The 16,477-nt window shown below is 38.3% G+C and overlaps 1 protein-coding gene across 13 annotated transcripts in view; it reads left to right on the top strand.

Moving 5' to 3' along the window:
* EPB41L2 (erythrocyte membrane protein band 4.1 like 2) overlaps nucleotides 1–16,477 on the top strand; it is a 111,976-nt gene that overhangs the window by 44,668 nt on the left and 50,831 nt on the right. For 12 of the 13 annotated variants that reach the window (XM_050314575.1, XM_050314574.1, XM_050314583.1 and 9 more), the window contains 2 exons: nucleotides 628–1,106; nucleotides 2,718–2,930. In XM_050314575.1, the coding sequence (XP_050170532.1) occupies nucleotides 642–1,106; nucleotides 2,718–2,930 (678 nt within the window). In that variant the 5' untranslated portion in view covers nucleotides 628–641. Of the gene's footprint in view, nucleotides 1–627; nucleotides 1,107–2,717; nucleotides 2,931–16,477 lie in introns of those variants that run through there. The other variant, XM_050314587.1, reaches the window with a different exon arrangement.

Consider the following 16,477-nt stretch of genomic DNA (forward strand, 5'->3'; position numbering starts at 1 on the left):
ACTCCTGATTAAGAACCCAATCTTACTCTAAAAAAAGTGTGCTTGCTAGCATTATTATTAACTTCAGTAGTATCACTGACTTATAATTTCCAGTGTTTTTTATACTCAGCCTCATGCTCACCATCCTTTTGTCCTATTGTTTGGTAATCTTACTCTTTCACTTTCTTACAATAATTTCTTTCAAATTGATAAGTGTCACTGAGTAGTAACGGGGTTGCATTTGCCAGTTTTACTAGAGAAGGTGGATATTCTTCAGAAATTTTCAGTTTCTAGGTCAGCCAAGGAGCCAAGTAGAAAGAGAAATGAAGTTACTTGTGAAGTGATCTTGGCCAATAACATTAGGAGTAACTTATAAAAGACAAATGCATCTCAGTGAGCATACTTAAATATTTATCAAGGAGAAGGAAACTATTTCTAGATGTATCTGTCTAGTTTGGTGTTTTAAAAATCTTTATCTGCAGAGCACTAAGTTTGAGTGGACTGTTTTTACTTGTGAACTGGGAATTTGAAAAGAAGTATTTCTTTAAATTTAATAATCTACAAGAGTTTCCAAAATACTGCAAATAACTAGTCAGTAAAAATTGTGATGCTCTGTAACAAAACTGTTTTTATTGTTGCTTCTTTTAGTGTCAGTTGTGACAATGACAACTGAAGTTGGTTCAGAGACAGAAGTAAAGAAAGATTCTGAGCAGCTGGGACCTGACAAAGCCAAGGACAAGTCTGAAGAAGCGTCAGAGACTCCAGAAAATCAGAAGTCCAAGGAAGCATCCTCTGAAGAAGCTCAAGATTCTTCTGTCCCAGAACCAACTAACCAAAGTAGTCCAAGTAGCCAGAAGAAGCAGAAGGCTTCGCCTGAAAGCAAGGGTATTTCTCGTTTCCTCCCCCCCTGGCTTAAGAAACAAAAATCATACACCTTGGCAGAGCCCAAAGATGAGCCCAAGAAAAAAGCCACAGGGGAAGAGCAAGTAATTGAAGAAAGTGAAAGCCAAACACCAGAGGGTGTGGCTCAGCCGCAAAAGAGCTTGGAAGAAGCAGCTGAAAATCACCACAATGCTAAAGCAGATGACAAAGAAAAACTATCCGTCAGTAGTGCTGAAACACCACAGGTACATGTGGGGAAATCTCATAGATACTTTGGAGTAATTTTAATGAAACCCAATTAATGACTTATGTATTTCATGCCAAGCTTTGCTAGTATCATATTGGGGGAAAAAATTATGGCTACTCCAGTAGCTAGGCTTCAGTATTGATTTTTGTGAAGTTGCTTGTCAGTTCTTAACATTCAAACTTCATATTCTAGGTTTCCAAAGATAAGGTGCATAGAGAATGTTTTATATGAGGAGGGGCTGAGACAATCGGTACTAGTCAGCCTGGGGAAGAGAAGGATTGAGGGGAATCTTACCAATGTCATATGCAGTTAGATAGCAAAAAACAATGGAGCTAAATTAAAAAACATGACATTACATCTCAAATCGCAAACAAATTCTTTTTACTGTGATGGTGATAGGACCTTTACTTGGTAAGGAAAGCATTTAGCCCAGGTGATGGTGGTGCAGAGGATAGACCTCCGAGGATTAATAAAGGGGTGAGTCAAACATTGAAACAGGTTGCCCGGGGATGTTGTGGAGTCTTCACCTGTGAAGAAAATAAAACCTAAACTAGATATGGTCCTGGGCAAAAGTCTCTACGTGGCCCTAGAGGGGCCTTTGGCAATTGGACTAAATGATTATTGTATGTCCCCTCTTTCTGCCTCCTCCTTTCTCTAGCAGTACATGCTGAGGAAACTTCTGGCATTTCTTCCCAGTACTAGCAGAAAGGATTGAATGGGTAATCACATCTCAGCCTAGGCATTGGCTCTGTCTCTGTGTAGGGAGGAAGCATGTACCTTCTGATGAGGGTGACATCTGTGGATCATCTGAAGAAATTTTAAAAAAACAAAAGCATACAAGCAAACAACAACAACAAAAATGACCAAAAACACCCAACAAACACCCAACCCAAAAACAAGTGCAGTACAGTTTCTGAAAATGTTCTGTGTTATTCAGTTTAGCTGGGTTTCCACAGAATGGCCAAATCCCACATCTCTACTCAGAGATCAAACCCTTTGCCTGATGCAGGACATGCTCCCAAACTGAATGACTGCAACCATTTTGAGGTGTGAAGTACCTGTTATTTCCCCAGGGAGGTTTTTTTTCTTCTTGTACTCATTTTTAGAAATGCCTGAGCTGTTTGCCTCAGAGAAATGTAATAAAACAAGAGCCTGAGAACAACAGTATTACATCAGAGCAAGGGTCCATCCAGCCCAATACTTGATCTCCAAAGTGGCTAACCACAATGGACTAGATGATTGTGAGGTCCCTACCACCCTCAACCATTCTGTGATTCTGTATCACTTGTCTTTAATGAATGCTTGGTTTTAGTTTAGTATAATTCCTGGAGCTTCTTGAGTTGTTTCTCTTAGGGGAAAAAAGGCAATAAAACATAAAAAATTCTAATTTCAAGGAAAGGAAAAAAGGTACCTTCTGTGCTTTGAAAGCTAGACTATCTGGTCTCCAAGCAAGACCTCAATACTTGTGCTGGTTGTTGTCCTTCTAGTATGTGCATAACTTTTACAAAACATTAATGTCTTATTTTTTAGTAGCTTATAAAATAAATGTACAGGTTAAAAATATCCACCTTGCTGACTTTCAGTCATTGTTTCACTTTGTTTTATATAGCTTGTCAAAGAAGATGGTAAAGAAAGGGAAGTAGAGAAAGTTGCGGAGAAAAAGGAAGAAAACGAAGAAGAAAAGGAAAAAAGGGAAACAAAAGAAGTGCAGACAGCTGAAATTAAAACAGATGACATTCCACAGAAATCTCCCAAGAAAATCAAAACTGTGCAGTGTAAAGTGATGCTTCTGGATGGCACAGAATACAGCTGTGACCTAGAGGTAAGGCATCAAGTCTCTATATATAAAGACCTTTTTTCTATAGGAAAAAGGAAAATTTCTTTTGTTGTAGTAAGTGTTTAATGCTATCACTAGAGGTCAGTTAACATTTCAGTTTAAAGCTCTATCTTTAGGACTATATCAACCTATTTTTAAAAATGCTCCGCATATCAAATCCTTTCAATGCTGATCACTTGACAGCTCAAACTAGATTTTTTGGTAAGACGTAAAAGTTTTCCTGAAGGTGTAGGGTCTCATGTACTAGTCAAGTTTTTTTGAATTAATGCATTATTTTTTTAAAGTTATCTCAGCTGGAGATCTAAAGTTTAAAAGAAGTTCTCTTCAAAGAAAAATTCTGCTACAGGTGTAAAACATGTATTAATTTTTAAAGCTATGTTCTAGTTCTGAATTTTCATAGTTGCATGGATTGCTTGTTTACAACTGTAAACCACTGGATTAGATATTTTGTATATATAGCTATTAAATCTGACTTAAAATCACTAATGGAAATAGGGATTTTGAGCTGTATGGAAAAATAGCTACTTGGGTTTTATGGCTTTAATACCCTTTGAATATATATGTGTCCAAGTTCTAAGTCAAATGGTAGTTTTTTAATATTTTAGACCAAGATTAAATTGCAAAATATGTAACTACAGGAAAGTAGGAAACAAGTTGCATTTCAATCTTATTTTAGTGAAATAACCCTTGGTTTGAATTACGAGAATTTTTCTATGAGTAGGTAGTAAGATTACTTCAGGCTAGTACTGTTCTCAAGAGGTGCCAGTCACTTCAGTATAAAGATGTGAGGCTGTACTCTATTATGAAGTTCAGTTGTAATCACTTTTGCCAGTAGAAAATGCAGCACTGACTATGGTAAACTGCAGGATGTCTTCAGGCACACTTTCTGAAGAGTCTAGAATTGTTTTAACAAGAAACTCCCTGTTTTATGGTAGACTAATGGATACCCCAGAAATAAGCTCATTCATTTAATGCTGAGATATGATGTCCCTTTGGAAAGAAGACAGTGCTCCTTATAAGACAGTTGATATTTGGAAACCAGACTTTCAACCAGTCAGTTGTAAGAAACATTAAAATTTGCTTAGCTCTGTTTTGTAATTCCATTAACCTTTGCAAACACATAAAAACCACGTTCATAGTGCCTGAAGGCTTCTGTCTTGAGTCTCAAAGGTTTTATAGGTGATATTTTCAGAAGTTCTAGCTAGTAGCACCGAAGGCAAATACTAATAATGAGGCTTTGTTTCCTTGCACAGCTGCATCTCAATCATAAAAGATGATCTACTTTTCAGCAGTTATTTTTTCAGGACAGAGCTCCAAGCTGTTCTTGGGTCCAATTATTTTTAAATTTCAGGAAAAATGTGGAATCCAGTGAATTAAATAGCTGCTGAAGTCTGTTTGGTTTTCTGATGGTTCATATGTTGCTTCCAGTCATAATCATTCTTTGTGAAATGTCTCACTGCTGGTCATACGAGATGGTTGTAGGGTGATGAGAGCTTCTATGGCCAGATAAACTACTAGTTTGGAATATCATAATTTCCATATATGAGTTCAGTAAGCTAAAAGTGTGACCATGATTCACCATGTTTTGCAAAACAGTACTTAATGCAACACTCACTGCAAGTAGATTTTTGAGTGTTAGAACCACTGTGCTGGTAGTTATGTACAGAATTAATAGTTTTCTGTAAGAGGTGATAGTTTCCTTACTCAGGTCAATTCCTCCGTTACATTTCTGCCCTGTATTTTACACTGGAATATCTACTTGTTTGAAATGGGAGGAAAGCAATTGTTCTGGACCATGCTCATGAACATCGTTGCTACATTTTGCATGATGAAAGTAACTGATCTGCTAAGGTGCCTAAGCTGAATGTCTGAGTTAGGAAGAATAGTTAAAATCTGTGCCTTTGCTAAAACTAGACATCTAGATATATCTTCCATACTGATCTAAGGAGAAAACAGTACCAATGTTATGGCATTTCCTAGACCCAGCTGATTACTTGAAAATATTCCCATTTTTGTCAAATGTAAATTAATCAGTTTTTGATGTAGTACACACATCACAAGCCACTTGGTGGTGCAGGCTTCTGCTTGAAACCTTTTGTCTGCTCCTGTGCTGTTTCATTTTTTCCAGTATCTATCAGTCAGTCCCAATGCTGTTTGATTGTGGATTTCATTAGGCTCCCTTAGTATTTTAATTGCTTATTGTGTACAAGGCCTTTTGTTCTGTGATATAGTACTAGATGAGTATTACTGGCCTGTCCCTCCAGATCCTGCAAAACTAATAGACAAGACTAAAAAAGATGCCTGTTTTTTAAGCCTTTCAGAAGTTTCATCATAACTTAATCTTATTTCATGCATTAGTACAGCTTGCTTTTTAAACATATTCTCCAACAAAAGTCTTCCTGTCAGCTAAGAAATCCTTATTTGTTGTTTATCAATGTAAAATACTCCTTGGGAATGTTTTGCTGCAGTTTGATGGAATTTTAAGTTTGTTTTATAGTTGATACTAGTACAATCTTTCTAAGGCTTCCATTTATAAATTTCTATTCTTGATATTAAAACTGAACAATTTCAGTGTGTGTTTCCTAAAATACAGTATTTTAATCCTACATGGATCTTCCTTGATGGTGTCAAATACAGAACACTGCACCGTAAATTAAGTTGACTGTAAAAAGCAGTCGTGAAGCCTTCATTAGTTAGGTTTGCTTATTAATTCTGCTGTGTTTCCAGAAGACCATGAAAAATATACTACAGAATAATTGCTCTCTGCAACACATACTTACATACTTATGATCTAAAGTTGCAGGAATCTTGTCACCAGAGGTTCTTCAAAAGTAATTTTATTTACATATTAGTATCAATATGTATGGAGAAGTATATATATATAAAATTATATATGAACCAAATATTGACATAGATGTAGTAGTAACCCTGGAGTAATGATTGGTTTTGTTTGGGTTTTTTCCTCCTGCATAAAAATGATGTTTTTATCTGAATAGTATCTCTATATATTAATTAAATGCTATATGAGTTTTATCTTCCTGGGCTTTCCCACCATTCTAAATGGAGACTTAAATGAAATTGTGGCTTACCACAGAGCTAAGAAGATACCATTTTGCATTTATAACTGGAAAATTCTATTCTGCAATATTTAAAGTCTGTCATGATTCAATTAAGTTGCTTGATTAGAAATATGTTGTCTTATTACTTGCAATAAGAGTTTGCTATAAGAACAGAAGAAAAACTTAATTAAGGAAGAGAACAAAGTGGTACAGAAACAATTTGTTTTGTATGTTCTTAAATACACGTGGAGTTTTTTTTATGTTCTACTCCCGTACCAAAATACGTAGTCTCAGAAAGCTGCTTCAGTCCTTGGGAAGGCTATGGTGCAAATCCTTTTTGAACTCCTTCAGGACAAAAAGATGTTTGGAAGTAGTCAGGATGGATTTACAAAGGGGAAACCGTACTTTCTACAATGTGGTGACTGGTTCTGTGAGTGTGGGGCAATCTGTGAATATAATCTGAGCTTTAGCAAGACTTTTGACGTTTACCCCATGGTTGTTCCAGGCATAGGTGTTCTAGACATGTATTGGCTAGGTGAGGTACAGAGGGATTTGCCAGAAACTGGCTTAAGTTGTGATCAGCAGCCCAAAGTCCAGCTGGAGGCTAATGTAGTACTAAAGGCATTGATACCAAGGTGATTAATGATCTGGAGGATGGCACAGAGTGTGTCCTCAGCAAGTTTGTAGGTGATGATAAATCTGGGAAGAGTGGCTGTGATATATCACAGGGACCTGGATGGGCTGGAGAATTGGGCATGTAGGAATCTCATGAATATCCACTAAGAGGAATGCAAAACCCTGCACCTGAGGAGGAATAAGACCAAGTACCAACACAGGCTGGACTGACTGTCTGGAAAGCAGCTTTGCACAGAAAGACCTCTGTGTGTGTGTGTGCTAAGGTGACCATGAGCCAGCAGTGGGCCCTTGCAACAAAAGTCTGCAGCTTCCTGGCCTGCAGTAGCTGGATGCTGGCAGCATGTCAGAGGAGATGGTCCTTCACTTGCTGCTCAGTACCTGGAGTGATGGGTCCAGTTCTCAGCTGTGCAGTGCAAGAGAGACTTGGACATTCTGGAGACAGTCCAGCAAAGGACTGCAACATTGGTTAAAGACCTTAAGTATCTGATATATGGGAGAAGGACTGACAGAAGTGGAACTGTTCAGCCTGGAGAGGAGGAGGCTCTGGGAGGTTTTAGCCTTGTGTACAAATACCTGGCTGGGGGATAAGCCAGGCTTTTCACAGTGATGCCCAAGGACAGATTGAAGAGAAATGAACACAAACTGAAGTACAGGAAATCAGTTGAGGAAATGAATGTGAGTGTATATCAAATGAGGATGACCAAACACCAGAACAGTTTCCTTGGATAGGTTTTGGAGTCAGCACCCTTTGAAATCTTCCAAATCTGTCAAGACAAGGCCTTGACCAGCTCACTGTGAGCAGGAATTTCAGAATAGATGACCTTCAGGGGTCTCTTCAAACTTCAGCTAATGTACATAATTGTAGCTATATTTCACCACTGTTGGAGAATAATTCAGGAGATTACTGTGAGTGTGTTAATAATTGAGTCTATATAATGCACACTGCACGTGTACTGTCAATTAAAAACTGATGATAGCATGAATAGTATTAACGTACAATTACTGTTAAAGAAGTAAACACAATGGCTTAACTGTAACTTCATTAAGTTGATTAACAATATAAGAATTGGAGTGCTGGTATGCAAACTGCCCCTACAAATGTTGCACTGATTTCTGGTTAACATTACCATCTTGGCATTCTGCAAGGAACTGTCTAATGTGCTGGCCTAGTAACTCTTCTTCCCATACCTGGTCTTGATGATCTGAAGCTCTGTTATGTTGCAGGGTTTCACCTGCTTCCTGTTATGGTGTGGCAAATTATTGAGGGGAAATGATGTTTGAGTTAAGCACTTTGAAAGCACATGCCAGCTGTGACTTAAAATTTTCACTTCAAGAAGATAATGCAGATACCTTTGAAATAATTAGATTACTGGAAAGGTGCTATTGCTGAAGAAGTGAATGGAAAAACAACATAATATTTCTCATATTTTAAAGTTTAGAGTATGAATGGAAACTTTTTTAATGTCATCTTAGATTCTCAAAATTCATAGTTTTGTATATTGCCCTTTTAGCAAGAAGGTTACTTCTCATCTTTTTTTTCTTTTAGGAAAAAGGAGTTCCTTAACATCTCAGTTATTTATCAGTGTTGTCCAAGTACCTGTTCTTATCTTGTTTTTTTGTTAATTTGAAGTAAGACAATAAATCCCTAAATAATTAAGACCAATTGGAAGACTGCATTTCAATACTTCATACTGTCTGAATAGATGAGTTCAGGCATAATATCTCTAGCAGTTTCTATTGACAGCTTCTGAAATAGCAGCTCTCTTTTGTTACTGCTCATTGAATTCCATGATCTGTGCCAGTTGTTTAATCTGACAACTACCTCTTTTATTTCCTTCTATTTTCCCTTATTTTAAAAAGAAATCTAAGAATAGATTCAGGTTTTAGCTGTGCAGTTCTGACAGTTGTTTTACTTTAATTTCCGTTCTTTTCTCTGTCCATCTTGTTTTTAATTTTTCCTGAAAGAACAGAATATTCACTAACAATAGTCTGTGTGCTTAGGAAGAAATACCATTTCAGTAGACCAGAAACTGCTCTCTAAACTGCTGTCCATGTGATAGTTAGATTTCTATCCTGCTTATATTCCCTTTTGCTTTGTTAACCTAATTTAGTTTTAGACATATTTGTGGCCACATTTCTTCAGCTCCAGTGCTTTAAAACACTTACTTAATTTTTTATAGCATGAGTTTTTAATTTTGGATATGGAAAGAACAAAACCTTGTTCTCTATAATGTCTTGTAAAAAAAAAAAAAAGTACAACCATCCTCTGTCCTCACTTTCCCCCGCCCAACACTGAAGCTGATTTTGTTCTTTATTTTGCTGGGTGATGTGTTCAGTACAAATTAAATTAGATAAAATTCTCAAAGATGACTGGATGTAAAAAGAATTTTTTCAAGCTTAAAAAATGGATATTTCCACTCAGTAAGGTGCTGGTGAGCTTTAAAAAACACATAAAACAATTGTATTGGAAAAAAGGTTCTAGCTTTTGCTTAAGTTTGGTGTTTAATGAAAGAGTTCACCTGGAATTATTTTTTTACAATGTATTATTGCTGAGATTTACACTAAGGGGCAAAACTTCTGTAGAGATTGTTCTGGACCAGGCTCTCCATGCTTCACTAAATATTTTTAGAAATTTCATATTTATCAAGTGGGAGCTGGAAATCCTAAGTTGCTGAAAATTGAGTTCGGCTTGTGTTGGTTTGTAAGTAAAATGGTGGGAGAAATGAACCCAACTCAAGAGAGATTACAAGTCAGAGTTACAATTTACTAAAAAGATCACAGTGAATGCACTGATACAGAGAAAACTGGTTTTAACCCACAAAGGCAGATACATAACCCAGCACCCTGGAATAAGAAAAGAACAGTGTTCATTAGTCCCTGTGCTGAGCACTACGTGGCCCCATAGGGTGTAAAGTAAATGGAAAGGAAAACCTGTTGGTCTGGATGATGGCTGCAGTCCTGTTCAAGTTCTGGTCCTCCTCTGGTTCTGAGGAGTAGTACTGCAAGGCCACAAACCCCAAGATTTTATATGCTCAGGTTCAGGTGGTACCTCCCCCAGGGTAGGGAGTTTCACAGTGCCTGATTTAACTCTGGGTCATGGGATATTTTTGGAATCTTTGATGTAGGTGGTTTCAGCTGCCTATTATGCTAGTTCATCATGGCCCATGAGCGCAGATGACCCCTCAGGCTGGGTTTGAAGGTGCTAATGCCTCCCTGGAGGGGAGTTGTCACAGCTGAGTCATTGGTGTGAAGACAAAGAAATACTCCCAACTTGTAGCCTGAGGTGTCAGGTGTGCCCTGAGCATCTGCTGCAAACGATCCATTATTAACAGTCCATCAGAAATGACACAGAGGGTGTAGAATACACAGTTTTGGTTATACCCACATGGCGATAAACTGGTCCCAGCCCCTGTAACTAGGACAAGCTATATTCTGAAACATTTGAGTTCCGTAGTACAAAGATGAGACAGGTAGAGAGATTAACTTAAGTGAATAGGTGAAGTACTGTAATTGTAGTATGACTGAAGCCAATTTGTGTTTGTTGACATACTGGCAACCACAGAATGGTGTTTGTAATATCCTTTATGTTTTCAAGGGTCTTCTTGTCTTAGGAAGACAAGATTCCCTGTAAGCAAGGGTTAATGCTACATTATCACCAGCTGAAAAGGGCAGGGTTAGAAGTAGGTTTTGCGTAAGGAAATCATATATCCTTTCACTGTGTCACTTTTGTTTTACCCTGGATTCTTCAGAAGGGAGTTAAATTTGGAAGCCAGTATTTGTAAGAAACTCTGATTATATACTATCTAAAAAAAAAAAAAAAAAGATAAGACAGTACAAATTGCAATCCAATTATAAACTTAGTTATAGCACTAAGAGTTGCATGGATGTACATTTTGTTCTACCTGGAACTATTTAAATTTATTTGGAACGCATTAAGTACATGTGGAAACTTAGCATCTATTACATTAATAAAAAGGGATTTATTACAACTTAAAGTCTAGCTAAAATGAAATTGGCGAAACTTCTGCATAATGAGGCATTTTCTCGGAATCTATATTGAGTCAAAGCACTTCTTGGGGAAAAAGTATATGTGATTTGCAGAATGCATTGAGAGATACATTAGATTGAAGAAAAACTGCTTTTGGGACAAAACCTTCTGAAGGTGAATTTGTGTGTATGTCTTCTCTCTGATATGTTGTCAAATTTGCTGGTGAGTGGTCCAAAATAGAAATGAATGGGAGATGCTCAATTAGAAACAATATAGCTTTAAGGTGTTGAGATAGTAAGCTTATGCATGAAATTGTGGAGGGGGGAAAGAACAGTTCACTCATGGTGAATTAGTTTTCAAGGTGATATAGAAACATCCTTGCAAATAACTATAATTTGATGCAGTTTTCCCGTAGTTCGGAATTTGGCATCAAATGCTGTAGGAGTACAGTTACATTTGTACCCTTCTTGTTTCCTTGCCATTTGTATGTTTTGTATATTGATAATTACTTTTTTTTTTTTTTTTTTTGCAGCCACCTAGTGTTGTTTGACAGTGGAGGTATTTTTTTCTGGCTTGTTTTTGCATGTCTTTCCCATTGCCCAGGGCATGCCTGACATGGTTATGTTTGACTTCCAACATAAAGCAAATCTCAGATATTTGTCTTTTTTTGAAGGTTACTTTGTAAATTAATTTATTACCTTTGAGAGTAATCTGTTCATTTGCCCTTAGAGCTCTTTATTTTGCCTTAATAGATCTCCTGACTGGTATCAACTTGCCGTTTTGAATTTTAAGTCAGTAATTCTTTATCTATGGAACTGTTTGAATGGATATTTTGGCTTCTTTTGTGATATTTTTTTTTTCTTCTCATCTGTCTTTGTACTTTTACTTTCACACATGTAAATTTGAAGGGCCTAGTTTAGTGTCTTTCTTGAGTATAGCTTCTCTCAATATGCTTGACTGAATGACAGTACAGGTACACCGCCTAAGGTGTTGCCCAGAAGTCCATGAGCTGACATCATAATGAACCTTAACCTTGTACTGAGTGAAACCTGTTCCTCAGTTCATTGCCATTTGAAATCTCACTGTAGTGTTTTGTGGTTTTTGATCTTTCTCAGAAATGATCTGCAGTCAGTTCATCAGTGCTGCATTGTAATCAGATGTAATTCAGATGCTGATTGTGATCTTGGATAGTTGATAAAATGTCTTGTGGTCTATAAGTAATTATTCTGCATCTTGGCTACTTGCTCTGAGGAATTAAAAACGTCGAGTGGGAGTAGTGTTGTGAACTTCTATACTAGCCACTCTTCCAACTTACTTTATATTGGTTTTTGGAACGTGTAAAGTTTTATAAAGCAGCAGAATATCCTCCATTAAAGTGTTATATTCAATTCCTTTAACTTTTAGTGTTCTAGTTCTTTAACTCCACACATTGCATATCAACAAAATAGGTTGATTTTCTGTGTTCTGAAGTTTTAAAGGAATCTTCTGAAATAAATCACAAAATAGTATTGCATGGAAGTATTATACTTAAACATGACTTACGTGTACACACTATGTGCATTCATAAAGCATGTGCAATTAATTTAATCATTTTAAGCTTCAAATTATTGTAACTTTTAAAGATAATGTCAGCTTAGCCTCAGACTCTTCAGAGTAATGTGTGAATGCCTGGAGAGGTGGAAAGAGGAAGAAGCTGTTGTGAATAGTCCTGGAGCAGCATGACTCAAAACAACTTTCATAGGCTGTAAGCTGTTAAAAAACTTTGTTCCTCTTCATTACTTGAGAGTTCAGTTCACTTACAGGAATAAAAGTGTGTAAGTATATCACAGGCTTGCAGAAGTATTGGAAGATAAAAGCTATTGAATGGTATTTGCCAAAAATTGTAAGTGACTGAATCTTTGTTCTTGTTTGAAATGACAGAACCATGTTAAAAGATAAAATAACCTAGGTTCATGATTCAGTAGTGTTGTATCGGAGATCTAATGGCAGTTGAGATTTAATAGCTTGAACGAATATGCTGTTGTAATGTTGGACTTAATTTCTAGAAGCAATTTTAATTTTTCTTAACACAGTGCAAGTGACATAATTTTGACCTGTTCCTTTTCTGATAATTGACATCTGTGGGAGGCATAAGTTATTAATATTTTATGGTAATCTGCATGTGCCTCTTATTTGCGTGGGGGGGAAATAAACTTCCTTTTTTTCCCCTCCTGTTCTGTGGTTTTCTAGCTAGTCATAAGGAAATTATCATTAAATTTGGTATCTGCAGTAAAGACTCATTCGGATTTTCTGTTTTAAATATAAACGGTGTTTTAGTGAAGAGTAACAGATTAAACAAACAAAAAGAAGTGCTAAGTGCATAATGATTACTAATTAGAAGCAAATGAAGATCCTATTGGGTTTGTTTACTGCATTCAGTCAGTGGTCTAATTAAGTATTTATGACAAAAGACATTTAAAGGATGCCAGCACTGACCGTATTTTATGCACGTATGAACAAGTGAAATATATTGGAGTTGACATAGACTTTGTAGTTGCCTACAGTTTGCTGTTGATATGGAACAGATGTTTAATTATAGTTGAGTTTTGATTTGCCAATCTTTTTTCTGACTGCTCAGATGTGTAGAGTAGGTTTATTCAAACACTAAGTGGTCTGTTGAAACTATGACATCTTTTATTTAGAAAAAACGAGGGATGATGTTAAATTTGGCACATTTTTTAAAATATCTATCTAGATTCAACAGACACCACTGAAAGTAATGTTTATGTGTGAAGTCATCTCAGTCCCTGGGGATTTTGCCTTCCTGTGCAGCATTGAGCATGGCCCCTTGCCAGGCTGCCTTGGGCCATCTTAGGTAGATTCATTCCTGCTGCTCTTGCACCCCCAAGGCACCACTTATGCCCTGGCTCTCCCTGTCTCTTTGCCATTACAAGTTTGTAGCAGGAGAGAGCTCCTCTATTCCCTTGGTTCCATTTTCTCCAGAGGTTCTTGCTTGTGCAGAGCAGCCCATGCTTGAAAGGGTTTCAGGTTGGCTGCACCATCAGGAGCTGCCACTTTTCAGCTCTTCCTGCAGGCAGCAGAAGTGTGGGACTGACATGAGAGCACTTTTCATGCATCACTGGCCAAGAAGCATGGCAAAGCAGTTTTTTGTGGCCAAAAAAATGTTTGTCATCGATATGTATCATACTTCTGAAAACACCCCAAGCTATTGCACATCTCTTGCTCTTTTGTGTATGATCAGTTTCCTGAGAGTTAAGGATCGATAGAGAGATTACCTGGCCCATAATCCTGTTTCTCTTTCTGTGACTTTGCCTTTGTCACACTGCAAGGGATGTTTGTTTGTTTGCTTGTTTTAAGCAAAACTGAAGAGTGCAAGGAATTCAAGGACCTTCATGTTCTTCTTAAATAGTGGGCCCCAGAACTGCTCACAGTACTCAAGGTGAGGAAAAACTAATCTGAATACATCAGGATAGTCGCCTGGCTGCAGATGTGGGTTGTGTTAATGCTTGTGAGCACTGGTTGTTAAACAGATTGAGAAAAATAAAATGAAATCAAATACCTTTTCCACCTGTAGCCTTTGTGATATGTCTTTAAAAATGTTTTTAGAGCTGAAAACCCCTGACATTTCAGGCAGATTCTAGTCTTATAATTATTCAACTCATGGTGAGCACAGGGAATATAATAATTATGCTGTGTTATGCATATAGCTATGCATGATAAACTGTACCTGTCCAGGAGAGCAGCTCTCTGCAGTGTAGGTCCCAGGCCCATCCAGGAGATGGGGTCAGACACGGACACACCTACAACATGGCTCAAGCAGGGACTGAAGGCCCCAGGCTCAGCCAAGACACATCCTGGGGGCTCTTGGCGAGGAGACAGTGTGGGTTCCCACGGGAGGCTGTTCCCACATCCTGAGGCCTATGAACACACAGGATCTTGGCAGAAGCAGACTTGCACTGCTCATGTGCTTTCCTTTAGACATTTGTGGTTAGCCTTTTTGGAGACCAAGTATTGGGATAGATGGACCCTTGCTCTGATGCAATACTGTTGTTCTCAGGCTCTTGTTTCTTGTTACATTTCTCTGAGGGAAACAGCTCAGGCATTTCTAAAAATGAGTACAAAGAGCAAAAAAACTCCCCGGGGAAATAACAGGTATTGCAGACCTCAAAATGTTTGCAGTCATTCAGTTTGAGAGCATGTCCTGCATCAGGCTAAGTGTAGAGATGTGGGACTTTGCCATCCTGTAGAAACCCAGCTAAACTGGATAAACACTGAACACTTCAAAAAAAATTGTGCTTCACTTATTTTTGTGTTGGGTGTTTGGGATTTCTTGTGGCTTTGGTTTTGAGGTTTTTTTCCAGATTTCTTCAGGTGGTTAAATTGTCTTCAGGTGAGCCACAACTCTCACCTCCATAAGAAGATACATGCCTCCTTCCCACACAGAGACAGAGTCAATGCCTAGGCCAAGACATGATGACCCATTCAATCCTTTCTGCTAGTGCAGCACTGGGAAGAAAAGTCAGAAATTTCCTCAGCAGGTACTGCTAGAGAGAGGAGGAGGCAGAAGGAAGAGACATACAACAATCATCTAGTCCAGTTGCCTGACCACTTCAGGGTTGACCAAAGCACGTCCAAATGACTCTTAAACACTGGCAGGCTTAGGGCATCCATCATCTCTCTAGGAAACCTATTACAGTGTTTGATCACCCTATTGGTACAAAAGTGCTTCCTCATGTCACATCTAAACCTCCACTGGTGCAGCTTTGAACTGTTCCCACATGTTCTATTATTGGATCTTAGGGAGAAGAGCTCAGCACCTCCCTCTCCTCTTCCCCCTCCTCAGGAAGCTGTTGAGAGCAATGAGGCCAGTCCTCAGCCTCTTTCTTTCTAAACTAAACAAGCCTGAAGTCCTCAGCCATTCCTCACAGGACGCTTCTTCCAACCATTTCATCAGTTTTGTTGCAGCCCTCTAGACACATTCAAGGACCTTCACATTCTTCTTAAATTGTTGGCCCCAGAACTGCTGACAGAACTCAAGGAGAGGACACACCAACCTGAATATATCAGGAAAATCACTAATTTTGTCCAGCTGCTTAAACAGTATTTGGTGCACCACAGGATGGGTTTTGCCCTCCTGGCTGCCTGGGCTCCCTGCTGGCTCACAGTGAGCCAGCTGCTGACCAGCATCCCCAGATCCCTTTCCAAAGGGATGAGCTCCAGCCAATCCTCTCACAATTTATTCTTGTGCCCAGCATTATTCTGTCCCAGGTACAGAATCTGGCACTTATTTCATGCCAGTGATTGCCTGGTGTTCCAATCTATCCACATCCCTCTGTAAGGTCTCTTGTCCCTCAGGAGAGTCAACATCACCTCCCAGTTTAGTATCATCAGCAAACTTGCTAATGGGGCATTCAACTCCTGCATCCAGATCATTGATAAATGTGTTGAACAGAACGGGTAACTGTGAAAGTTTATGATGCATTTGTAGCTGGCAACTTTTGTATAGCCAAATGGATGCATAATATGCTAATTCCCAACTGCATAGAAATTTCCCTTGTGTATGCCTGCTGCATTTGCTTTGCTCTGGTTTGCTCTTTTTGTGGGGAGGAGGTAAAGGACAGACACGTGCTGCCTCTGGTTTTATGAAGTGGTTGCTTTATGAGGTGGCATCTGTGATGCCTAAATACAGGCTTGAAATTGGTATTGGTATTCTACCACCTGGTAGAAAAAGAAATGGAATCCAGTTAAAATAGTAAGAACCTGTGCAAACCATGATGCTGCCTTCTTAAGAGTCCCCTGCTTTTCTATTAAAAAAATTCTGGATCACAATAGTTGTCTTCAGTTCTTGT

The sequence above is a fragment of the Myiozetetes cayanensis genome, unplaced genomic scaffold (genome assembly GCF_022539395.1).
Source record: "Myiozetetes cayanensis isolate MyiCay16 unplaced genomic scaffold, myiCay2020 scf2-11, whole genome shotgun sequence".
NCBI classification, from domain to species: Eukaryota; Metazoa; Chordata; class Aves; order Passeriformes; family Tyrannidae; genus Myiozetetes; species Myiozetetes cayanensis.